Here is a 25943-nt window from a genome sequence, read left to right on the forward strand (position 1 = left end):
CCAGCCAAGGTCACCCATCTTACGACAGGTCCCACTGGATGTCATTTAGAGTCGTTATAAATGGACCATTGCTGTGCTTGAGGAAAAGCCAGCATAAAATCATTAAGGACACTTCTTGGAACCTCATCTTGTAAAGTTTGGCATTTGCCCTGGAGGGTTTATACGAGGCATTAATCGAAGCCTGAGGGCCGTAGCACCTGAGAGGAAGTGAGCCGATGTAGTCACAGAGCAGGCTGACCGTCGGGGGCGCCAGCGCCCTTCAGGAGGACACTGATGCGCTCCGTGACTGCAGACAGAGGAGGAACCAGCTGTAGCGGTCATGTTTGCTCCAGGTCCCTTTTACCTTGAGCATCTCCTTTGCAGAGAGCTCTCAGAAGCTAAGACCAATGGCTTGGGTCCCGCAGTAGACCCAGATGCCCAGGGGGGTTCAATAGGCATTCCAGCCAGTCTGCACAGAGTCCAGCCTGCCCGTGCCTGGGCCCCCCTTCCCACTGCCCTTGTGCACAGGGGAGAAAGCCTTGGTGCTGACCCAACTTTGCCTGAGGTTTGGCCCCTCTGGGAGAGGATTTGGAGGCTCCCAATCCAGGCAGAGGTCATGGCCCCCGAAAGCTTAAGAGCCCAGCCCAGGGCAGGTGCGGGGCCAGGAAGTGCAGGACCCAGCCCCAGCCCAAATACTCTGGGGGCTGTGAGTGCATGTGAGACATGCCATGTTATGGGGGCCCCAGCAATACCACACTTTTTCCTCCTTGGGCCGTGACCCCAAACCTCTACTCCAGGTCCCTTCCAAGAACAGACACTTTTGCACTTCAGGGAGGAGAGTGGTGCCACCAGCTTGTCCTGGAGAACAGATCCCTTTTTGCTGGAAAGCATTCTGCTTGTTTCCTGTGTTCCTGTTGAAGAATGGGGAGGGACCACCACCCGTCAGTCCCAGAGATCTGCCATCATGAGGCTCCACTCTACCACTCTGAGGAGAGCAACCAGTGCAGGAAGAACATTTTCCTCCAGGACAGCTGCCCTGCCAGAGCTGGGCTGTCGGTGTGGTCTGGCCTTTTCATGTTATCGGGCTGCAGGGCCAGTGGAACCCTTTGATCTGCCTCTTGGTGCCCTGCAGGTTCCATTGTCTGATGACCACAAAGTCAGGCCAGTCTGGCCCAAGAGAGGAAGCACCCCGCTGTGTTGGTTGGGGCTCTGAGCCAGGGTGGGATCGTAAGACGGGCACTCTTTCTCCCGCCGAACAGGCATCGCGTGGGCCTGGCAGAGGGGGTGCCCCATTGGGGTGTAGCATCCCTGCCGCTGGGACGCTTCTCCTGTCCCAGGGAGCAGATGGGTCTCTTTACCCTGTGCTCAGCTGAGTGTGTGTACCAGAAACCCAGTGCCCAGAGGCTGCCCTCTGAGATCCTGCCTCAGTTCCCCCAATGCTTCCTGAAGTCTCTTTGGTCAGTGATATCCGTGGGACTTCCGTCTGGGCAGCGGTCCAGCCTGTAGGACTCAGAGGGTTATTTCCGGCTCTCCAGGAGAATCACCCGTTATATGAACACACTTCCCCATCCTCATTATTTCACGGTGAGACACATCTCTACATTATTCTGCCTATATTACTTTTCTCTGCCCTGTCATTAGCTCAGCTGCGACCTGGTTGTTTTGGGGGAGAGCCTGGGCTTCAGACTCCTGTCTTATTGAGGGTTTGCAACCCCACCTCTTCCAACCATGAGGCAATGTGGCAGTAAGTGGCGAGGGGCACCGAGAAGACAGGCCCCTCACCGCACAGTCCAGGTGCCTCCGGAAATCACTGTCCAAGCTGTTTCTGATGCCACCACCCTCTACACATTCTCTCCCTCGTGTCGCTGCCTGCTCACCTGTAGCGGGCAATCTGGTTGGATTTATTCCGATGGGCTCTATCCACTTAGCAGTTGAGAAAGAGATTTGTCATTTTGCTATAGAGCGTCACACACCCCGCGACTAAACGATGTGACAACGAGGAGTTCAACCACAGTGTAAAATTTCAGCATTATTTATGATGTCGAGAGGTCCGGTGCCTGCAGTGGCTCCTTAATCCAGGCTAAATCTGGAGCCCTGTCTCCCGGGCCTGCCCGTGTGTCTCCAATGGCTGTTAATAACTGTTCCTCCAGGCGCCCTGTTTGCTGACGAAAAATCCATCTGAAGCTTTTGCATCTCATGTGGCTGTTAAAAATTGACGTTTCTTTATTGATGTAACTGGTTCCTGCCAAATACTCGGGGACAAATAAAAGTGGCTGAACTTGGAGACAAGCAGAGAAGCATTTGTTCATGGAATTGCTGGCCAATTGATGTTGGTAGTTAAACAAGCTATCATTTAAAGAAATCTTGGAAGAAAGAGGTAGACCATAGCGAGAAGTTAGCGTTCAGAGTGGCCTTGCCGGGAAGGGTTGCCACGGCCATTCTGAGGTTCGGAGACGGAAGGGGTTTTTTTCCTCTGGCCTCCCAGGCCACATCCTCGGGTCCCCCGCCTCTTTGCTTTCTGTGCCACCCCCCGAGCTCCGGCTGTCTCCTCGGGCCTTGCTGCTGTTCCTTTCACATGCCCTACTTCTCTCTGCCTCTGGATTTCCCATTTGCTCTGCCCTCTCTGCTGACCTCCTCCTCCAGGGAGTCTTCCCACGGGTCCCCTCCCCACATGGTTTCTGCCTTGTGCACCTTCACTCAGGGAACCTCTGTCTTTCTCTGGACAGAGGGCCTGGATCCGCCCTGCTCACCCCGCGATCACGGCACCTCGTGGCTGGCACACAGTACGTGTGTTCCCAGCAGACCCAAGGAACAAGCACAGAGAGCCGGGTGTGATGGATGGAGCTCTCCAGACAGCTTCCCTTCCTGGGCTCCCCAGGCTGCGGGGCTGGGGGCCAGCGGGCGCTCCCGGGAACACCAGCCCAGTTCCGGCCTGTCGCCCTGCCGAGTAATTACTTTAGACCGGCAACAAGTGTGGAAGACCAAGGAGGCAGTGTCATTGATTTTCCCATAAAGGCGCAATTTGTAGTAAGTGAGAGAGCCTTCCTGGTAATACCTCACCCATCTTCATGGACGGCCCTGGCGCCCTCGTGGGGAGAGTGAGGAGGGTCTGCGGCATCTGCCGAGGCCTCCCGGGGGCACCAGGCTTGTGGCTCATGGTGGGGTAGGTGTCTCCTCAGCCTCAGGCCGCCTGGAGCTCGTGGCTGTGCCCAGCCTGTCAAGCAGGAGCACCCTGCCCTGGGCCAGTGGGAGACACAGAAGAAAGCTCGTGCCAGCCTCAAGTGAGGCACTTAGAGCCCGTCCCTCCGCCCACCCCATCCTTCTCCCCCACTTCCCCTAGGCCAGAGCAGAACCCTGAAACCAGCCTGGGGTTGGGAAGTCAGGGGGAGCTCTGGGCCGGTTGAACCTCAGGTTCTTCCTCTCCTCCCCCTGCTCTTCCCGCCTGTTTTCTTCCTCACTGCTTCCTGGAGGCCAGCACCTTCCTCCACACCTGCTCCCCTCCTCCTGCACGAGGCAGGCAGAGGACCTACTGAGAACCTGAAGGGGACACCGCCATGCGAATGGGCCTCAGACTAGCAGGAGGCCCTCAATGTGGAGCTGGTGTCAGAGCCCAAGTGGGGGACACCACGGGAATGTCGTGTGAGGGCGTGGGGCAGTCCTCTGCTTGCAGCCTTTGGAGATTCTGAGGTCAGCACTTACGTGACAACATCCAAAGTATGTTTGTCATCCCCATTTGACAGTGAAGGGAACTGAGACCGGGAGACATATTCGGGCTAGGAGCCTACCACCTGGTGTACTGTGCCCAGGGCTAGAGAAGGGGGCGTGGTTCTCTAGCCTTTGTCCTCTAGCCAGACCCAGGCCTCAATTGTCCTTTGTTCTGGGCTATAGCCAGATGAGGGATTGATGCCCCGCCTCCATACCACCTGTCTATTCTGAGAGTCTAGGGCAGAGATGTGACAAGGGAGGGTGACCTGGTGAGTCACCCGCCCTGGGGCCTCAGCTTAGCTTCCAGATTCTGTTTTCCATCACATTAATTGCATTTATTATTCATAAACTTCTGAAACTGGCTTCTGGGGCCTCAATTTTCCCAGCCCCCTGGGCTGCCACAGCTGAGGCTCCTCTGTGTTGGGCTCACCAGGGTCCCTTATGGCTTTGAGTCAGGATCAGACGCTGGCTTAGCCTAGCCCAGGGCCCTTTGAATTTGGAAATGAAAACAAAGGATCCTCCTCAGCTTGGTGGCTTTACTGGGACAGTCCTGGGGGGCTGGGCCTTTTCTCTCCTCTGCCTGAAAGTGCGGAGTAGACAAGGGAACCGTCACCTCAGCTGCCCGAACTTGGCTGCCCCAACACCTCCTTTGTCCCACCCCACCACTGAGCATCCCTCCCTGTCCCTCATGGTGCAACAGACTCGCGCCCTGGGGCTCCTTCCCCGTGGGAGCTGATGTCTGTCTGGGCTCCTTGTCTCTGCTGTCCTCAAATGTCTATGACCATCTAGTGTTACAGCCCCCGCCTGCCCCATCTCAGTCCTTTATCGGAAGCAGGGAGGGCAGGCCTGAGAGGACTGGGCCTCACTTGCTGCCTGCTGGACGTCCTCTTCCTCCACCTGGCTCCTTCCTGACCCTGTTCCTGAGGTGTGACCTTTCCCAGCCGCTTCTGGGTGCCCTCAGCTGGCAGCTTTCTTCTGTAGTTGAACTGGTTTGTGTGTTTCACTCCCCCTTCCTTATTCCTGATTAAGTTTCCATTTCTGCTGAGGCGTCTACTGGTGGAAAGACAGGTACCTCCGAGGGGGCATCGGAAGCCATCCGCAGCTCTGTGTTTCTTACAAATGTGTGGTCCTGCCCTGGGGTGGAGGGAAGGCCACTGCGCTGTTGTCCTATGGGAAAGGTCTTGCCACGGGAAAGATGGTCAAGGAAGGCAGGAGGGTCCCTGCAGCTCCCAGGGACTCTGGTGCCTCACACTCAGGTTCAAGCCTCTGGTTCATAAAGGCACGGGCTTGAAACCTTCTTCCCTGTTAAGGAAGAATAGTGAACATAAAGAGCAGAGGTGCCGGAACCATCACTGGGAGAGAGCCAGCAGCATCACCAAAGCTGAGCACTCCATGCCTGGCAACCAGCGTTTCCGCTTAGTACACAGCAGACACGGCCAGAGATGTGTGCGAGAACGTTCCGTACACGGACAGGGCGTACTCTAACACCGGGGGCACCCAAAGCCTTCCCACAGAGATGAATAAACTGTGGCGTGTTCATTCGACGAGTACTGCTGAGTGGTGGGGACAGCCAGGTTGTCGCTGTGCACAAGACCACGGGCGGACAGCTCTCATGCGGGCCGTGTCTGGCACGAGAAGCCAAACTCAAGGGCCTCTGCTGTATCACCCCACTTACATGAAGCTCCCCAACAGGCAAAACTTCAGTGTGGTGGAGGAGCAGAGGGGCAGGGGGAAGAGGCGGGGTCGGCACCTGCCAAACCGGGAATGTTCTGGATCTTGATCAAAGGGATCTGTTTGTGAACTGTCATCAGTCTGGGACACCTAAGATGTTTGTACTCTTCTGTAGGTGTTCTATTTCAATAAATAGGTTTACCAAAGAAACCAAAAAGCAAAGAGCAAACCTACAAAGCAGGGTGACTGCAGTGACAGTCTGGGTAGGAAGGCTGCTGTCTGTCCCTTATCGTGAGCCGTCCTCATACTCTGCAAATTTATAGGCCTCTCGAGAGCTACAGGCTGACATAGTAAAATGACCATTTGTGTGCTTTCAGAATTATTCCATTGGCCAGTGACAGAAAGAAAATGAAAAGTTAAATGCAATTTAGGGAAGTACCTCCCCGGCTGTCTGTTAAGGCCAGGACCTGAATATTGAGTCTATTAGAAGCAATTATAAAAGGGACCGCATTTCTTAATGTTTCTCATTTGACAGGAAGGTTTTTAAATATGGGGCATTAGTTAATAAAAAGTCCCTAGAAGCCTATTGTAATATATTGCCTAATTCCTAACAGTTCATAGTCACAGAAATAGGTAAAAAGGGAATGTAGAATTAATATATACTTATTATTAAAATTGCCTGTTAAATTAGTTAAGTCCCCTGGAGGTACAAAATGGGCATCATTATTCTAAGACAGTCTCAAGGGCCTTGGTGTGCCCTGTATTTGTTCAGTGGGAATGCCCCCTTAGTAGGGAGGGAGAGCTCTGGCTCTGTAGTTTAAGGATAAAACACCTGCTCACACTGAAAGAGGTGAGAACTAGCAGCCAGACTACAAAAATTTCATAAAGAACTCTCCTTCCCTAGTTATTGAAGTTTCCGGGCAGGCTGGCGCTTTGAGGCATCGCCGAGTTTGTTCTGTGCCCGAGGCGAGGAAGGCCAGGAAAGGCAAGCCAGTTCACACGGGATAGAAGTGTTTGTGTAGCTCCCAGGGCCCTGGGGATCCCTGGTCGTTCCAGAACTAGTGGGGTAGAAACAATTCCCTTCAAGTGTTTGCCCCCACAGCACCCTGCTGCAGGCGCTGGGGGGCTGACACCCCTCACCCGGCGTGGCTGTGGGTCAGTACGGCAGGGGGGCGGGGGCAGGGCGCCTCTGGGGGATGTGTGCCTGTGACTGGGCAACGTTAGGGCCACTGTCTCCGGGCTGCCTGTGCAGGGAGCCCCGGCATCCCACCTTTGCCAGGCCCCAGTGCATTCCATTAGGGGATTCCGAAGCTGTGAATGGAAGTCCACTCAGATCTGAGCTGTTTGCTGAATCCGAGTTCTTTCCAGGAGCATTTGGTGAATGTCATGTTGTGTATATTCTAGGTGATTTGCCCTGTGCCTGCTGAATCTGTTTACAATGGCAGGCTTGCTTCTGTGGAGCAGCACAGTCCCCCTGGGCAGGAAAGCTTCCTTCTGCCCCTAAGGGAGATGGAGAGCACGGGAGGCAGATTTGCGTCTTAATTCTGTCCTTCCAGGCTGCACGTCTGGCCCCATCCTGTCTCTTGCTCCCTTCACTCCAGGGGGGTCCCAAGCCCTCTGTGTTTCCCTGAGGGGTGGGCAGCATTTGTGCAGTGGGCAGCCAGCAGAAGCAGGCAGCACTGTTTTCCAGCCAGTCTCTGACATCCCCAAGTGTCCCCGTGCAGGAGGGAGACCTCTGTGCAGACAGGGGTTTGGCCACAGAATCTGACTCCAGAGAAGAAAGGAAGTTGAGTGCGCTTTTGAAGCAGGGCTCACTGGCAAGACCTTCTTGTGGCTCGGATTCTCCACACCCCATACCAGAGAGTCTTGCCTACAGAGTTAGTTTCTGCCTTGCAGGCCCTCAAGCCTGGCTGAGGTTTCTCCCGATGCTCTGTGCCAGCAGTGGCAGGCGGTGTGCATTGGCGACCCCTTGTGGCAGCTTTGCGGAGTTGTCCCAGATCACGGCTGCGTGGGTTGTGTCCGCTGGGCCAGCACCTCGCCAGTCCTGGGCAGGCCAGCAGGACAAGTCTGGGTGTAGGCCAGCTGGTCTTTAACAAGGAGCTTCCGTCTCTTCCAAAACAATATTTTTTCAAAGTGAAATGGCTTTGTCTCACAAAAGGATATTACCTGTTCCAGTAGGAAAATTAGTCAGTACAGAACATTATGAACAAGATACAAGAAAACCCTGTGATGCAGAGGCTCGCTAACCCCTGTTGCTCTAGCAAACATGCTTCTGGGTCTCATCAGGGGCACAGACAAACGGACTTTGATCTTCTGGGATCACGCTAGGGCAGAGTTTGTTCTTCCTCCTGTGCAAAGTGGCTGTCTCCTCCGTCTCTGAGCCAGGGCACGGCGCACCTGTGGGGCCCCGCCATCTCCGCTCACACAGGTCCTGTGCCGGCAGTGGCTTCCCAGTGTGAACGACACTGCAGCGATCGACCTTATCTCTCCATCTCTTCTCCATCTCAGCCGGTCATGTCTTCGGGGTAGGTTCCGCAAGTGGAATCGCTGGGGGAAATTTTGATGCACGGAGCCCATCTGGTCCTCTGGAACTTGTTCTCCCTCATAGCTGTCAATGACGTTCATGTCCGGTGAGCACATACTGTGTGCTTCCTGGAAATTTTCTCATCTAATCCCCTGAGGTGAGGAGACCTACCTTCTGCACTTGATCGGACACCAAGCCTGTAAGGGCCAAGGCTTTCAGCAACTGGCCCACGATCCCACAGCGGCCAGATGGGTCTTGGAGGAGCCAGGCAGCCTCTCTGTAGAACCCATGCTCTCTAACACTGAGCCGGGTGCACACACACACACACACACACGAGTGCACTTGGCCCTCAAAGTTAACTGTGCTGTTTTTATTGTTTTTCATCTTTACCAATCCGATAAGGGAAACCATGATTACCGGAGAGGTGACACTTCTCTTGCGGGTATTTCTCTGGCGTTTGTCTTTGTGGCTTGTCTGTCCTTGGCACAATCTGCTATTGGGACATTCATGGTTGACTCACTGATCTGTAAGAGCACTTCATGTGCTTTTCATGTTCAGTTTTATTTGTCAAAATATTTTTCCTAGTTTGTTACATAGCTTTGACCATTTGATAAATGGTTAAATTCATCCTTTCCTGTAGAGTTGGTGTCTTTTGCATGAGTACGTAGGCCTCTTCTGCTGCCTCTAAACAATTCAACTATTTGCATATGCCTTCTCCTATCCTTATGATTTTATGAGTTTCTTTAGAAACTTTACAGTTATGAAATATTTCAACACTGGTGTGGATAGTATGACAAATCCATGCGTCCACATGGTTTTGTTTTTTATACTTATACTCTTTAGTCTACCTACAGTGCATTTAAAAGTAACGAGTAAGAAGGATGCTGACATTTTTGCCCCCTGTGAATTGGCAGGTAAGCCCACTACATGTGTTAGTCAGCATAGGATAGCCTTTGCTGCACTAACAACAAAAACCCAAATCTCACTGGATCAGCGCAGTGACTGTTTATTCCCGGCCATGCTGTAGCCTGAAGCAGGCCCCACGGCTGTCCTTCACCAGTGTCAGGGCTGCTTCCGTTGCCCAACTCTGCCCCTGCTGACAGGGGAGAGAGAAAGCATGGAGAGCTTATATCTGCTCTTAGGAGCCTTGCCCGGATGCGGCACACGTCACTTCTGCTCATACTCCCTTTGGTGAGAGCCCATCACGTGGTCCCACTGACTACAGGAAGACAGTGAGCTACACATCCAAGTCTCTGCCCAGGGCACCTCCTGGGAACCTGGGGGTTAATGCCACGTGTATGTGTGTGTACACGTGCATGTGCTCGTGTGTGTGTGTGTGTGTGTGTGTTCTGTTTTGACCATTAGGTATGTTCAGGCCAGCTGTCCCTGCCATCTGTTATCCTTTGCTCGGATGTTTACTGAGGACCTACTGTGTGCCCAGCCTCAGGTATAGGGTGCCTTGGGCCTACGTCTAGGGGTTCCCTTTGAGACCAGTAAGGAAAAAGGACAGGTGCCATGGCATAGCCATATGCAAAAGTGAAAGCCATGAAGGGTGTGTGGTGAGGGAGGAGAAGGAGGCTGACCTAGCCTAGGAAGGGCTTTTGATGGTGAAAGGGGGGAGAGGCCACTGAGAACTTCCCCCAGCCACCACCTCTTGGGCAGGCAGGTGGGCGATGAGGGGACCTGGTTCAAGGCCAGCAGAGCAGCCAGTTGGACTCAAGGGACCAGTGAGGTGGGGCTGCAGCAATCCTGGTGGGAGGGGAGCCAACAGCGTGCTGCAGTGGGGGCAGGGCTCGCGCTGGAGTCGGGGAGACCCTGGGACAGAGTGCTCAGGGCACGCTGGGCTGTATGGATGCTCCCCACAGTGGCCAGCATGGCAGACGGGGAAGCACACCATGACACTGTCACTCCCTCTGCCCCCTCCAAGTTCTCATCGCATTTTGTAAGCTTCTTGAATTTTGGTGGGTGATTTGGTTGCTTGTGTGGGTTGCCCTGGTGAGGTGCTTCATGGTATGTGCAGGAAGGAGATGGAGAAGCCACGGGACTTTTCTGCCTCGTGGCTGGACAGGAGAAGGGGAGACCCAGACCCTCCTATCACGTGGCTGGTGCTTCTGCCCTGGAGCTTGACTCTTACAGACCAGGAGCCAGGAGAGCGCCCCCAGACCATGCGGTTCACCAGAAGTAGATTGCCATCCAGATGAAGGCAGAGTTCCAAAGTGCCTTTGCTGCTACACAGCTCTCTGAAATGGGACTCACACCTGCAAAAATTCCTGCTAGCTGTCTGCTGGCTTTGGTTAGCAGTATTAGTACCATAAAGAAAGAATATTTAACTTTGCATCAATAGGCAAAGAATAATTAAAATATAATTAAAAGCATGAATTCTTCTAATTATTGGCTTCATATAATGTGTATTTAAAAACAAGACATCTGTTAAGGCTTTCTTTTGAATCTATCCAGAAACCAAGAGAGGGTCGCATTTTAATTAAAAATGGATTATTTCAGAAACCCTTTAATCACCCTGTCATCATAGGACTTAGACCTTATTAATTAGCTATTGATAAATAGGTTTACGTTACAGAAATTTTTAGTTCACGGGGGTTGGGGGAGTACTTTCAGGAACCTGGCCTTCATCTGCAGGAACTCAGCAGGGGAAAGGCCCAGAGTAGGAGAACGAGTTGTTAAGTCACCTCACCTGTTCCCTATGGACCCAGAGTGGACATCCTGCAACAGGTTGGGAGCAGGTGGAGAGCACCCGTGGCCGTCCCCCCAGCCACCACCTGCCCATGTGACATGAGCTGGTGCTGAGGCCCTGGGGCCCGGGAAAGTCAAGCCCGCTGCCCCGTTGTCCGCCCCCCTCCCCAGCCCCGTGCTTGTGGAGCGTCCCCCGTAGCAGTGCCTCCTCTTTTCAGGGCTGATCTTTCTACAGGGGCAGCCTGAATGCTTTCCCCATTTATCATCTTAAGTGGATAAAGACTTTCAAAGTGATAAATAGCATTGCCGTTGTTCCTTCAGCCAAGTGTGTCTGAAATAACGTTTGGAGTTGTGAGCGGGGACGCGAAGGCTCGTTAGAAGAGGGTTTTCGGCAGCCCAGGCAGAGTAGCCCATATGCTGGAGTAGAAAGGGCTGTCTCCACCAAGGGCCCATCCAGGCCTGCCCGACGGTGTCTGGGCCTCCTTCCATTGCCGGTTTGGCTCCAACGTGGGCTTTGTGGTTCCCGGGAGCTTGGGAGAATGTTCTCAAAGAGGACACACTGTGTCTTAGGTCCCTGGGGGAGTGCTCACCTGGTGAGGCGGCCATGCTTCTCACTTCTTGCAAGTGACCAGGATCCTGCAGTGACGGGACTCTCCTGGGTCCTCCCGCCTAAAGGTGGCCCCAGCCTTCTGCTGCGCAGCGATCCTCCCTGCCAGGTCCCTGTATTTAGTGTCCTGTGCTTCAAACACCTCAAATGGTCTGTGTGTGCGCAGCTGGGCCCGGCTGGCGTCAGAGCCTGGAGCAGAGGGCATTTGGGAGGCAACATGCGGACACCAGTGAGACCCAGAGGGTGACTCATTCAGAAGAGGAGAGCGAGCCCCAGAGGGCTGGCCAGAGCTGGAGACGGGATGGGGAGAGCCAGCCGATACTTTGGAGTGCCACTTTAGAAAGGCATTGACGTGAAATGGTGCTTTCCAGGAAAGTTACGTGGGAAACGGCAAATTTATGAAATACTTTAAGATTATGGGACTGAGAAAGAAATTTCGATGTTTGGAAATCAAGTAGCACCGGGCTCTGTAGAACCAAGACACCCACCCTGGGGGCATTCGAGGAGCAAAGCCCTCTCTCTAGAAGGGATGACGAGGGGTCTTGTCCTGAGTGCACCGAGTGGAATCCCGGACCCCCGTCTTCCGCAGGATTGGTATTGAGGAAGCACCCGTGTGGTGAAAGAGCCCAAGTTTTGCTTCTTCCACTGGTGGTGGCGGGAATTTGGGGCGTGGGACCTCCTGGCGAGTGGTGCCTCCAAAGGGAGCCGCAGGCGAGCGGGAGCCGCCAGGCACCCGAGGTGCTGTTCACCCGTGGTCCCGCGTGGGCGTTCGAGAGAGTCATTGCCCTGAACAGCCTCTGTCTAATGACCCGGCTTTGTGAGGAGCTATTAAATAAAGGAAGGCGGAAACAGTGCCAAGTAAGGCTCCAGCCAGGATTCAGGCCACGGGGAAGCTCTTCCTCGTCTTCAGTCAGTGGTGGAGCAGAGCAACGTGGTACGAACTTGGCATCTGCTCGTCCGAGGCCCTTGGCGGCCAGATTTGCTGGACTTGGCCTTGTTCCCCGACACCTCTCCTCACCCCAGGTGCTAAGGACAGAGGAGCCCGTGTGGCATTTGCCCTATGGGGTCTGCGGTGGCCCAGGGTCCAAGGCTGCTGGGCCAGGGACAGGAGCAAGTGGGGGTACAGGAAAGACTGGGTTCTGTTGGAGTCCCTCCCACCAGCTGTTTTCCAAAGACCAGCAGGTGCTCTCTGGCAGGGAGCTTCTGGACCAATATATTCCCACCCAGAACTAAAAACGGGCTTTTCCTCAGAGAAGCAGAAACCCCCAGCATCGGGCATGTGACACGCTCTCACCATCTGCCAACTCCTGGTCTCACTTGTAGTACTATTTGCTTAATAGTTTCTTTGCTTTTTTTTTTTTTCTTTAAATATCCTTTAAAAGAGAGCTTTATATCCCTGTCGTGAGTGAAACTCAGTATAATTTGCCATAAATGGAGCGGAACACTTTAAAATAAATACCTAATGCATAAAACCTGTTTGTCAGTCTACCCTATAATGTCATCTCGTGGACTTTTGTCATGCCGTGGGAAATACTAGCTCACAGGAAGCCCCCCCCCCCCCACCCCTCATCATTCTTCCTGAAGGTGCCCCATGTGCCTGCTTCCTTCCCCTGCACCTTTCTGGGGAGGGGAGGTGGGGGTGCAAGCATCCGTTGGAGGGAGAGTAGCCTCTAGACTGTGTTGAATAAGTATTAATCTCCCTCTACCCCTTCCTGCTCATACGTTAAGCCTCCGTGAATGATTCCTAGCATGGCCTGGTGCATTTTTTCAAGGGAGAGTTTTCCGTTTGGGGCTGAAAAGGGTGTTATTGATGACATCGGCAAGGGCTGGTGAGGTTGGGTCGGATGTGAGCAGACACCGATCCCAGATTAAGGCAGATCGTTGTCAGTTGCACCGGTAAACGTTTGCAAAGCTCTCCAGGGGCCTCCCAAAGCTGGGGCCCTCTCCCTTGTTCAAGGCGTCAGCCCCAAAGGGGTCGGGGCTCACAGATACAGAACTTTCCACTTGAGCCGTGCGCTGCAGGCTCCAGGTTTTGTCTTCCTGTATGTTGTCACACTCAGGGCACCAGTCATCCCTGCCCTTGTGTGTAGCCCCTGCCCCGGCTGCCATGCCCTTCTTCCAGGGAATCATCCAAGAAGGCACTAGAGAGGGTCAGCATGGGCCGGCTGCTTGCTACATAGATGATGGTCAAAACCATTAGCTAGTATCCTTCATATATAAATCCCGTAAGGATCAATAAGAGAAAACTGAGCGTCTAGCTTCCTAAAAAAGAAATGAGCCATTCAGCAAGGAAGAAATATGAGGAAATAAACATGTAAACTTGCCACTTAATCAATGAAAAGCAAAATACTTTTGTGTTTTGCCCACCAGATTCACGGTTCAGTGGGCAGACAGGCCCCATGGGGCATCGTTCAGGACCCTGAAAATCCTTATGAACCTTTTGGGGTCTGTTTGGCACAACAGGCTCTGAGGCTCCAAATGTGCCCCTGTAATTCTCCTTCTAGGAATTTAGTCCAAAGACGGCGACAGGCGTATGGCCATGGGTGTCCATTGTAACACGGAGGTGGAAGCAACCTAGATATCCAACAGCGTGAAATTGGTTGAGTAAATTATAGGCCGTGGTATTGCCCACGCAAGCATTTACTATTCAGCCACTGAACAGAAACGTACCGAGAAGCGCCTGTGTGCCAGGCACTATTCTGGGCCCAGGAGATACTAGAGTGAATGTAAAATAGAACCCTAGCCTAATGGAGGTAAGGCCGGATGGATAAAAGTTAGATGGTGAGGGCTATAGGGGAGGGAGTCCTTTATCCAAGAAGCTCAGGACAGGCATCCCTGAGAAGGGGACATTGGAGGAGAGTCCTGAAGTAGGGAGCAATCTATGGATCTGTGGGGCAGACATTCCAGGCAGAGAGAATGGGGCTCATCTAGTGGTGCTGAGGTGGGAGCTTGCCCAGCGGTCCCAGGAATAGCAAGGAGACAGATGGAGAAGATGAGGGGAGACTGGGAAGTGAGAGGAAGGTGGGCAGCTCCTGGGAAGCCAGGACTCCATGAAGAAGGAGCCCTCTGTAGAGGACAAGGGCTGAAGCAGGGAGACCAGCCACACCGATGTCACCATCAACCTGCGAGAGAAGAACGTGGCCCGCACCAGCATTAGTGGGGAGAAGTAGTCAGATTCTGGACAGAGGGACAGCCCTAAAAATAAAAATAGTAGAGACATGTATCTATTGACAGGGGAAAACATTCTTGCTTTAGCAAGAACCTTCCCCGAAATATCCCAGCCTTCGTCCAGGACTGGGTGGGGCCATTCTCCACTCTTTTGGGCTCCGCGCACAGGGCCCTGGGCACAGGAGGAAGTTATGAGCCGGTGAATAAATTGATACAGTACCTGGAGAGACTGGTGTTACCCGCTAACCCCGAGCCCACACAAAATCCGGTGACAGCGTGTCCGCCCCGGAGTGTGCTCGGTGGAGGTGCATGTGCCCTGCCCCCCAAAGACCGATCCAGAATGTCCACAGCAGCACCGCCTGTGAGAGCTGCAGTCTGGAAACGGCCAAAATGTTCAGCAGCAGCGGAGCGGAACCAGTGGAACGCTACCGACAATGAGAACGCACGACAACAAGTACCCACCACCTGGCACCACCTAGCATTACTGGGGAGCAACGGAGGAAGCCGACAGAGAGGCCATGCTGTTTGATTCCACTTACATAAAGTTCAAAAACAGGCCAAATTAACCTGCAGTGTTGGAAGTCAGGCCACCCCCCTGGGAGTGAGGTATGACTGGGAGGGGCCCCTGGGTGCTGGGCACATTGGATGGGCGTGCTCACTTCGTGACAGGTCACCGTGCTGGGTCCTTAGGACTGTAGTCATTTTCTTTTTCTTTTCTTTTTCATTTTTTGTTTTAGAGAGAGAGTGTGCAAGTGGGGGACAGGGGCGGAGGGAGGGAGAGACAGAGGGAGGGAGGGAGGGAGAGAGGGAGAGAGAGAGAGAGAGAGAGAGAGAGAGAGAGAGAGAGAATCTTAAGCAGGCTCCACACTCAGCGCAAAGCAAGCCAGATGTGGGGCTCAATCCCACAACCCTGGGATCACGACCTGAGCCAAAATCGGGAGTCAGAGGCTCAACCTACTGAACCACCCAGGTGCCCTGATTGTAGTCCTTTCCTGTATGCATGTCAGATCAGACATCAGTCAAAAAGTGACTTAAAAACCAGTTTTACTATTTTAGTATAGAGTTATTATTTTTGAAAATCTGTGTTTAAGGGGTGCCTGGGTGGCTTGGTCAGTAAGTGTCCAACTCTTGATTTTGGCTCAGGTCATGATCTCATAGTTTGTGAGTTCGAACCCTGCAACATCGTGGAGCCTGCTTGGGATTCTCTCTCTCCCTCTCTCTCTCTCTCTGCCCTTCCGCCACTCACACGTGCATTCTCTCTCTCAAAATAAATTAATAATAAGCTTTAGAAATATAAAATGTAAAAAAATTTTAAATCTGTGCTTATTGCATTAAAAAAATGCCTGGAAGGATAGTCAACAAAATATCTGATAGAGGTTATCTCTGGGGCATAAGATTATGGGTGAGTTTTTTCTTTGTGTAGAGAATTTCTAAAATCTTTTCCATATTTACATATATATATGTATATTCATATATATACACATATTCATATGTATACATATATACATATATACATATACGTATACATATATTCATATATATACATATATACATATATACATGCATGTATACATATATTCATATATATACATATATACATATATGTATACATATATTCATATATATACATACATGTATATATATGATTTGCATTTATTAGCAGTCTGACGTGGCCAGGGCTTTATCCAGTAACTGATACCGAAGAACTCAGAAATTCAACCTAATCAAGCATGTCAAGAATAAAGAGGAATATTTGTTAATTGAATGTCATGTTATGTCCTCAGTTATGCTTAATACAAGATAGGCAATTTAGAATTCCCAATTATCCAATTAAAATGCTAATTATCTCGTACCTTGATAACGCTGCTCTCGGGGAGAGAGTGAGTGGCTTCTCTCTGGTGCTCCTCGTCTTCCCGCCGTGACCCTGTCTTTGCTGCTGCCCTTGCCTCTGGTTGGTGGAATCTTCCCTTGCGGGGCCTCCGCGTCCCAGGGGCCTCTCCTGGAGCACCAGCTCGTATGTTGCACCGTCCTGCCTGGGGCGCTGTCCCAGGGTGGCCGGCCTTGGCCCGGGATCGGGTGGGGCCCTGTGCACACGTGTGAGGCCAGGGCCCTGGAAGGCGCGGTGTGGCACCATCCACCACCAGCATTTGCAGAGCGGGTCGCCTCGCCCCGCCGAGGCAGGTGCTGTTCCCGCACGTGCACCACTAACAGGCCTGAGGCTTCGGGCTCATCGGGGTCAGAGACCCTGCCGAGACGCCAAGCTCAGACACAGATGCGGTGGGTTCCCTGACCACAGCACGCCACCTGTCTGAGCCACAGATTCTTCCATCCACAAAGTAGGAACATCGCTCCTTCCCACCAACAACTGTCGAAAACTGAAGGCTGCTGGTGACTGTTCGGTTTCTGTTATGGGCCGTGGGAGGTCTTGGCCGGGAGGGTGTCATTGTCCCCAGTCCGGGACCCAGGTGGGGCAGCAGGAAGGGATTCGGGGAGCATCAGGCAGAAGGAACTGCTGCTGACGGAGACAGCCACCACAGCCGTTACACATGGTCTGTGTCTCTGGTGGTGCCAAGTCTCACAAGCTGTGCCTCGAGCTCTGGTTTTATTACTAACGCACGTCTGGGTTCAGTCCAAGGCTTGAAGGCAGTCCCTTCTTGGTGACAGACTGTGTGGATGCTCCTCGCTCATTTAAAACCCCTTGGCGGTGGCTTCCTAGCTTGCCCTGTGTCCTTCTTCACTGGGGTTCTGGGGAGGGAGACGGACAGGACAGCCTCTCAGTTCACCACCACCGAGCCCGGAACCCACCCCTGAGAAGGCCCACAGAGAACTCCGTCACGGAAGCTGGGATCCCCCCGGGAATTTGGGCCGTGCCCTGGATGGGTGGCTGGAACCACGCTGCATGGCAACAATTATGAGGGCGGGATGGGGGCTCTCCTGCTGGGTGCGTTCTGATGACATCTGATCACCCTCGGAAGAAGTGAGCCAAGCAGCATCCACCCTTCCCCGGAAATTCAAAAACAATGTGGTCTGTGCTTCCGGCTCCCCGGGAAAGCTGTTCTCATCCTACTAGAAACCTCTCCTCTGGGTCTGGATCCTCTTTGGCTGCTGCCTCCACTTTGGGAAAACAGGAAAACCCTCTAGTCGCCTCCGGGTGGATGTCATGACTCCTCTCTGTGGGACTGTGGTTTCCTTACTTATCAAGGATTTTCTTTTAGTACCTAGGTCTGCAAAAGGCAATATCACATTCATTACACAGCTGTGGTCATTTCTACCCCAAAACTAAGAGTAATTAAACAGAAGAAATGTGAATGAAAAGTAACTCAGTGCTGTGATAACTGCACAGAGCATAGTCATTGCCCCAAACATCATGAGACACCCCCACTCCTCTCTCTTCTTATTCCCCGAGGCCCTGGTTCTTCCCCGAGGAGGGGAGACTTCAGGATGTGTGAGCAGGACAGAGGCGGCTGAGATGCCCCGTGTCAGGGGAAGCCACGTGTGCATGTTGGTCATAGGGATGCTGCACGTGTCCACCTGCGTGTGGGGCTGGTGGGCGCCCATGGAGACCCTGGCTGCTCTGGAATATGCGGGCGCCAGTGTCCGGCCATGGAGGGATTCTGTTTGGCTTTAAAGGAGTAGGCAAGAGACGGTCCAAGCCCAGCCTCTTTTCCTTCAGCGAGGGATCCTTGCTGTGTGACTCCCTTTGAGGCCCCTGAACCATGACAACAGTGACAGCTAATGCGTCCTGTACATAGGGCTTGGTGTGTTATGTACTTTATATGTATAATGTCACCTAAGTGATACAACAACTCTGTGGGAGGTACTCTCATGCTATTTTACAGATAAGGAAACTGAGTCACGGAACCGCCATACAGCTGGTAAGTGGCAGAGAGCTAGGATTTGACTTCAGTGTCAGTACGGAACAGTGCCCCGGGAGGCATGTGGCCCAGAGCGAGGACTTCGGGTGGGTAACCTACAGGTCTGAGCAACTGGAACCTGCCTCTGCCAGGAGAAAACGTGGGGCACCCACCTGAGACCGCAGTAACAGTGGGTGTGGGGTGCACCCTGACCCAGGAGGACCCCGCATTTAGCTCGGAGTGCCTCGGCCCACACACAATAACCCTGTGTCCTCACTGCTCACTCTCCTAGACCCGCAGCTCAGACGAGTGGCCTGCACCAGCCTGCTCAGCTTCCCTTGCACTCTCCTGTTCCTGGCTTGGTCTCCCGGGAACCGACGTGCATCAGGGCCCCGCCTGGGAGGGGGCTGATGTGGCCCCCGCTGACCTCCCTGGCTGGCCTGCCAGCGCTCACGCTTGCACTGATAGCTCACTGACACGGGCTGCCCGGGGCAGCCCTTCTGCCATTATCTTGGGCAGCTCATGCATTTTTATAGGGCTGTGGCTATCTCCTCATCAGGTGATAAACCTCAGGGGGCAGGAGCTGGGCCGTGTGCCCAGGAAGGTTCCATGGGCTGGATTTGCAGGCCCCGGCGGAGACCCACAGTGCTGTCCCTGGAGACACCTTTCCTGCAGATCCGGCCGAGGCCATCTGCTCTCCCTGCCCCATTCGTCACTCTAGGCACTGACAAATGGGCCTGCCCCTCTGTCGCTGTGGTGGCTCCATCCACCTCGTTATTCACAGCACAGACTCTCCCAGGTTACTGAAAGGTTCTCATTGATGCCTGGATACAAAGCATTTTCCACTTGTGTCTTTCTTGGGAGAAATTTATAGGCAAGGAGTATAAATTTACAGTTTGGGGAATGGCCATGCTGGGGGAGCTTCAGGGGCCACAGAGTGGCAGGTGTGTGAGAGACCCCTGCTTCCCGCTGCTCCTCAGGAAGCCCTCCTGCTGCGGGAGGCGGGGGTGGGGGGGGAGGCAGTGGTGGCTGGGCCACATGCCCGGTGCCTGGTCAGGTGCTCTGTGCAGGTAGAGCAGGAGGGAGCAGGGCAGTCAGGCCCGGCAGGACACTGTGACACACGGGAGAGCCACAGATGGAAAGAGCAAGCAGAGGTGATCTCTGGGCCTCCAGCACCACTGCCTGGCCTCTTGCCCCCGTCTCCTTATGGACAGACTGGTCACCTCCAGGAGTTTCGCTGTGGTTCTTCACAAGCCCTGCCTGTTCTGTCTGTATGCTCCAGGTTTAGGCGCCAGTTATTTTAAACGACGTGTACAGTCTCCATCTGACGGTTCTGTTAGCAGAAGACAGCTCTTGTGGACTATTTTCGGATTGTGAGTTCATCCTCAGTGTGTGTGTGTGTGTGTGTGCACATGTGCATGTGCGTGTCCGTGTGCACAGATCTTGGCTGGCCTGGGTCGAGGGTGTGACGGCCCAGTTGGTTCTGTGTCTGCCCCTGCCGGGTGCGGGTGCTCCAGGCATCACCAGTCAGGAACATAGTTTTCTGCTCATTTCTTGGCTTGCGGTGGGGGTGGGGGTTTCCAAAACCAGGAACCTGAACCCCATGGAGGACAGGCCTACACTATGAATTCTGAGGGAGGGCATGCATTTTGTTTTATTCCCAAAGCCCAGGCAGGCTTCCTGATTGCCTGTTATGACGCTGGCGAGTTTTCTCCAAGCCTGCCCTTCTGCTGAGGGTGCATCCCTGCCCGGGGCCACAGCCGCGTGTGGGGGCGGGGTCTCAGTTCTGTTCAGCTGCTTCTTATGTCCCTGAGGCCTTGTCGCCATCCCCACATGGCAGTGCAAGGCCAAGGACTCCAGCTTCCCAAGATTGACAGCTCCCTCTTCCTTCTGGCCCCACCTTCCTTCCTGTCCTATGAACGTGGCTCTGCGTATTCTCTTTTACGTAGCACCTCTGAGTGTGGGAGAAGGAGGATTTCCAGCCGCGGACTCTGCTGTCATTTCCTTGTGGCTCCAGAGGGGCTAATTGGTAGCCTATGGCCGAATTTGGCTGCAGACTTGCGTCAGTCCGTAGTTAAGCTCCTATGGTTATAAGTCACGTGGACCCTCATCCGGTTCACAGTTTGCCATATTTTCCGTAAGGTTCTAGAAGGATCTTTAGTAATTGCCCTTCTATTGCCGCCTTGGTCTGTGAACTGTGCAGTGGGAACAGGTGGCTCTGCTGTGGTCTGTCCTCGTGGCCGATGCTTACCACGCTCTGCAGGAACTTCGTGTCACCGATGTGGCCCCAGCTTGGAGCACCCCACTGCTCACCTCTACCCCTTGAAAATCAGAAATATGTCGGACTCACATCTCTCCATGAGCCCCCTGAGCCATTGCACTTGTCCCAGAACTTGAACACCCGAGGTCCCAGAGAGAGGGGCCTCCGAGGTGTGGGAGCAGAAAATGTGGGCCTGTTGCATTCACCTGTTATCGTCACCAGTTGGTCCTCACATCATATCAGAAAAGTTAAATTAGGTGCTGAAGTCCAGTTTGAAGAACTTCAAATCATTTTCAGCTAGAGCGACTTTTCGGCTTGTGGCGGTTCTCCTCTTCCTTATCACTGTGTGGGATTGTCCCTGTGTCTGGAGAATGACCCAGAGCCGGGCTGCAATCTGCGGGTGAAAACTGGGTCAGCCATTGCTTAGTTTGGTGCTTCTGTAAGCTACGCCTTTTACCCAAAAGTCCTTTTTTCTTTTTCTTTTTCTTTTTCTTTTTTCTTTTTTTTAATGTTTGTTTGTTTTTGAGAGACTCAGAGAGACAGAGCATGAGCAGGGGATGGGCAGAGAGAGAGGGAAACACAGAATCCAAAGCAGGCTCCAGGCTCCGAGCTGTCAGCACAGAGCTTGATGCAGGGCCTGAACCCACGACTCGTGAGATCATGACCTGAGCTGAAGCCGGACGCTTAACCTACTGAGCCACGCAGGTGCCCCCGAAAGTCCTTTTTTCTTAAATGGAAGCCAGGGGTGTGCCGCGAGGGCTGCTTCCACTGAGTAGATTACATGGCAGGCCACTGAGTCTGGCTGCAGAGGAGGGAGACAAGCCACCCACCCCTCGTCCTCAGGCTGCCGCAGAATGTTCCTGTTTAGTCACCTGCACGTGCAGGTGGCACAGCTGTCCCTCTGCCTGTCCTTCCTGACGCTGGTGGCTCCCACAGCCTGCACTTGTCTGCCTGTCCCCTGACCCCAGGAGAGGCCCGCTGTTCCCATCACCTGGAGAATGGCCGTGCAGCCCCAAGGTCTGCTTCTGACCAGGCACGGTTGTGTCTTCCAAAGCTAAGGGAGCATTACAGCTCCGTGGTGGCTTGGGCCTTCTCCACTCACTGTGGGCTCGCTGTGTGGAAGCCTGGTGTCCAAGGCTGCCCGGGGCAGGCTTGCCTGCCCCATGGAGGAACAGGCCAGGCTGTGGCCACACTTGGGGCTGTGACTCAGTCTTGCCGCCCCCCGTGGTCTCTGGGACGGAGGTGGGAGTCGGTGGCAGCCACCAGAGCCACCAGAGTGCTTTCTCTGGTGAATACAGGGCACTGATAAGAGGACGTGTGCGCCCTTCCTCGCCTCCCTGGCAGTTCCTGAAATCCTTTATGTTGAGGAAATAGTTCGCTCGCAGATACCCAATTATCCCGGGAGGTTTGTAAAGCAAGTCTGAAAGCCGACTGAATGTAGCAGAACCACTCCTGCATGACAACTACTTAATACCCAGTCATCACAATTATACATAATTGGTGTTTACAGTGCCTGGAAGATTAGACTCCTCCATACAGACATTCTCCAAAACAGGCCTAGAATGCACAGGGCAGGATTGCTGCTTAGCGTGCCCACGGGCGGCCTCGGTGTGCTGAGGACAGGGACAGCGGCACAGCCCCGTGCTTGGTCCCCTGCCCTGGTGGCCGGTGGGTGGGGTAGGGGTGGGCCCCCCCCCCCCCCCGGACCTGCTTCTCTGCCAGGGATGCGGGAGGGCTGGACCTGAGGAAGGGGGCGAGGCCTGGAGACACTGAGCTCTTGGAGCACAGCGTCCCATGCCAAGACGAGCTCCTACCCCAGATCCTGGGGCTTATGGTGGGGGTATGGGCAGGGTCGTGGCCTCCCCAGAGCTCTTGGCAGCGTGGCCCCCTGGGGTTCATTGCTCCTAATGTGGTGTTGATGTGGCTGGTCGGGTCCAATAGCCCCTGCAGTCATCTCCAGGATCTGCCCCTTGGGTGGGGTCAGGGGGACAGGGGCGGGGGACAGGGGCAGGGCCCAGACCTTTGCCAAGGGTGGCTTACCCTCTGACCTTTGTTACATTCCTGGGCTTTCAGGGGTCTGCAGACATCCTGCACGCCTGGAGGCCTCCCCAGGCTCTGGTTCTGGGCTCGGCCTGGGGGCTGGCTGCCCCCTCTAAGGTCTCATCTTTCCCTTCAGACTTTGTTTCTGGCCTCCCCTTCCCAGGCTAGGAGCTGGTCCAGGAGGCCAGCCTGTTTGTTGCTTGGCCTGAGGATGGGAAGCAGGGCCTGTCCTCAGACCCTGCCTCTCTCCACCCCCTCTACCTGTGACCAGAGACGGCTCTGCCCTGCTCGGTCTGCATGAGGGCCTGCCCCTCAATCCTGTCCCCCAGGCCAGTGCCCAGTGGTTCCTGCTCTCTTTTCCCTGTGCCCCTCCCCAGGGTCAGGCCCAGGGCCATCTGAGTCCAGCTTGGGGCCTGGAGAGTTCATGTCCCTCCCGGGCCATGTGTCCAGCCCCTTCTGGTGGAGTGGGTCGTGGCCACTGGACCTGGGAGTCACAGGGAGACCCGCAGAAACAGCGGTAGCCCCCGCTTCCCAGTGGGCCCAGGAGGTGGGGTGGCTTCTCTAGTTTTGCTCCCTGTCCTCACCGGCCTCTGTGCTCTTGTGGCCTGTGGCCAACCCTGGGCTCTAGGCTATGAGCCCCGTGGACCCATGCAGGGTCACTCAGGCCTTCCTGCGGGTGCAGCCAAGCAAGGCTTGGGCTGAAGGATTTCCTGGGGTGGGGGCTGTGCACGCTCTGGCAACCGCACCCTGACTTCCTTCCTTCCTTCCTTCCTCTGCAGCCTCTTCGAGCACTACTGCTACTCCCGGGGCGGCATGCGCCACAGCTCCTACACCTGCATCTGCGGCAGGTAAGTGGGAACAATGGAGGAAGGAGGTCGTGAGAAGGCGAGGAGACCCCGCTGCCCCCCTGAGCTCAGGCATGCCTGCTCACTACCGTGCCCACATGAGTGCCTGCTTACACTTGGAAATTGTTCTCCTCTCCTGAGGCCCCCAGCTGGGGTGGCCCCCTCACTGCCGTGCCCTTCCTGGCCTCCTCTAGGGTGGCCACTCCCCTGGGCTGCTGGCTGGCCTTCCTCGTCCCTCCACACAAGCACACACCCAGCATGTGGGGGCCAGGACGTGACTTTGCCCTGTGATGGCTTTTGTGTGCAGCAGAGGTGGAAGGAGCTCTGTCAGTGCAGGAGGCCGTGGTTGTGTGTGTGTGTGTGTGTGTGTGTGCGTGTGCGCGCGCGCGCACACACATGCATGGTTGTCAGTGTGGCTGTGTAAGGAACATCACCACTGTGGTTGAGTCTGGGTCTCTGCAGTAGGGGGTGTCACTCTAGGTACCTCTGCATGTGGCACATTGTGTCTGAGGCAGGGAGCTCTGAGTCTCTGTGTGTGTGTCACCTGCACGGTGGCTGGAGGCATGGGGTACAAATGACCATGAGTATGGGGCGGCTCATGGTTGTTAGTGTGCACTATTTTTTTTTATATATTTTTTTAAATGTTTATTTATTTTTGAGAGAGAGACACAGTGTGAGCAGGAAAGGGGCAGAGAGAGAGGGAGACACAGAATGGGAAGCAGGCTCCAGGCTCTGAGCTGTCAGCAGAGAGCCCGACACGGGGCTCAAACTCACGAACCATGAGATCATGACCTGAGCCGAAGCTGGACACTTAACCAACCGAGCCACCCAGGCTTCCCGAGTGTGCCGTATGGTGTGTCCGTGTGTCTGCATGTGTCACCCTAGGTGTGTCTTTGAGGGGCACAACCTGGCTGCGGGTGGCCCCTCCTCTCCCAGGCTCGCTCTCCCCCTGCTCTGCCCCCCTAGGTCAGAGGGTCTGGCCTCTGCCCACCCAGGACGGAGCCTGCAGCTCTGCTGATGTGCACGTCCTCGGCACATGAATAATACATGTGAACATCTCAGTCTTTGGAAATGTTCTTCTCTGGTGGATAGAGAGAAAAATCATTATTTCTACTTTTATGATTCCTGAGACTCCTGAACAGGGCCATAAATATTACACCCAGGTGGGTTTTTTTTTTTCCTTTGGACAGACTTAAAAGTCCTTTTTTTCTTAAAGGCATCGCTCATTAGGGAAGCAGTCTCGAGCAGAGGAGCCAGCCTTGCAGCATGGTGGCCCCTGACATGGGTCTCCCCTCTCCCTCCGCCAGGACAAGAGGGCTTCCTCAAACTCCCTTCCCTGGGTTTCAGACCCTTGTCCCCCCCACCAGCCCCACATCCCCGGGCCCAAGGGCACCTGCCCAAACAGCACTCACCTGGGGAAGCCCTGACGGTGGCAGCGCTGTGAACCGTGCACTCAGAGGCTTCCACCAGCTGTATGGCTACAGGTGCCGGGGCCGGTGTGCTCCCCGCCCACACCTCAGACTGTGGGCCTGATACAGCCCCCACTGGGCCTCTGCTGGAGGGTGGGCGGTAGTGCCCACGGGGCAGGGTGGGGTGCCCCCTCCGGGGCCTGCTGGGTGAAGATGGGCTGTTGACCTCCCCTGGTTGCTGTGCAGTGGTGAGAATTCGGCCGTGCTGCACTATGGACATGCCGGGGCTCCCAACGACCGGACCATCCAGGACGGAGACATGTGGTGAGTGAGGCCAGCCCTGAGGTGCCCCTGCCCTGGCTCTGCGTGTGACCCGCAGGGCCGCAGTGGGGCTCCACCTCAAGGGGAACAGACTGGGATCTCTCGGTCCCTACCCTGGGAAGGCTGAGCACAGTGAGGCCCCCAGGCCTGCCCTGGGCCCAAACTTCTTTGCCAGGGCCCCCCACCTACATGGCATCTTCTGTCCATCATCAGGGAAAGAGGATGTGGAGGGCCCTGTGCTGGGGGCCCAAGGTGGCCCCCAGCCCCTGCCCCGTACCTGCCACACTCACACCTCTGTCTCAGTACCAGGAGGGTGGGCACCTAGTCTGGATCAGGGAAGACCCGGAGGGAGCCTCGCCCCCTCTGAATCCTGCCAGCCTCAGCCATCCATAAATGGCCATTAGCCCAGGAGGTCAGAGGCAGTGCTTGACCTTCAAGACTGTTTGCAGGGCTTTTCTGAGCACAGCTTACAGTGCTCACAGCACCCCGTGGAGCCCTGACTAAGCAGGCGTGGGCGGGATCTGCAGCCCCCACCCCTCCGATGGACTGGCCCCTGTTGGCAGAATCATACATCTTGCCCACGACCCCGGTCTGTAGGGCTCATGCTGAGCATATGCTGCTCCTCTCCAGACAGCTGCTCCAGGCCTCGGGAGGGGTCTGTGACCTTGCTGACCTGGACCAGCTCTCTCTTCAGCTCATGGGCGCTGGGCATTCCCTGCTTCTCCTCTCCAGCACCCACATATCAGGCAGGGTCAGCCCAGGCTGCCACAGGGCTACTGAGAACCAGTTAAAGGCTGCAAGCCGCGCGTCGCCACCCTGCCTTAGCCTGCAGGCATCTTTGCTGTGGTCACCGACACATGGGCGGAGTG

The 25943-nt window shown here is 54.7% G+C and overlaps 1 protein-coding gene across 2 annotated transcripts in view; it reads left to right on the plus strand.

The window, feature by feature from the left end:
- Positions 1 to 25943, plus strand: part of PEPD (peptidase D) — a 111590-nt gene that overhangs the window by 64869 nt on the left and 20778 nt on the right. For both annotated transcript variants that reach the window (XM_045442523.1, XM_045442522.1), the window contains exons 10-11: positions 23279 to 23347; positions 25000 to 25077. In XM_045442523.1, coding sequence (XP_045298479.1) covers positions 23279 to 23347; positions 25000 to 25077 — 147 coding nt within the window. The remainder of the gene's footprint in view (positions 1 to 23278; positions 23348 to 24999; positions 25078 to 25943) is intronic.

Source organism: Leopardus geoffroyi, chromosome E2 (assembly GCF_018350155.1).
Source record: "Leopardus geoffroyi isolate Oge1 chromosome E2, O.geoffroyi_Oge1_pat1.0, whole genome shotgun sequence".
Taxonomy (NCBI): Eukaryota; Metazoa; Chordata; class Mammalia; order Carnivora; family Felidae; genus Leopardus; species Leopardus geoffroyi.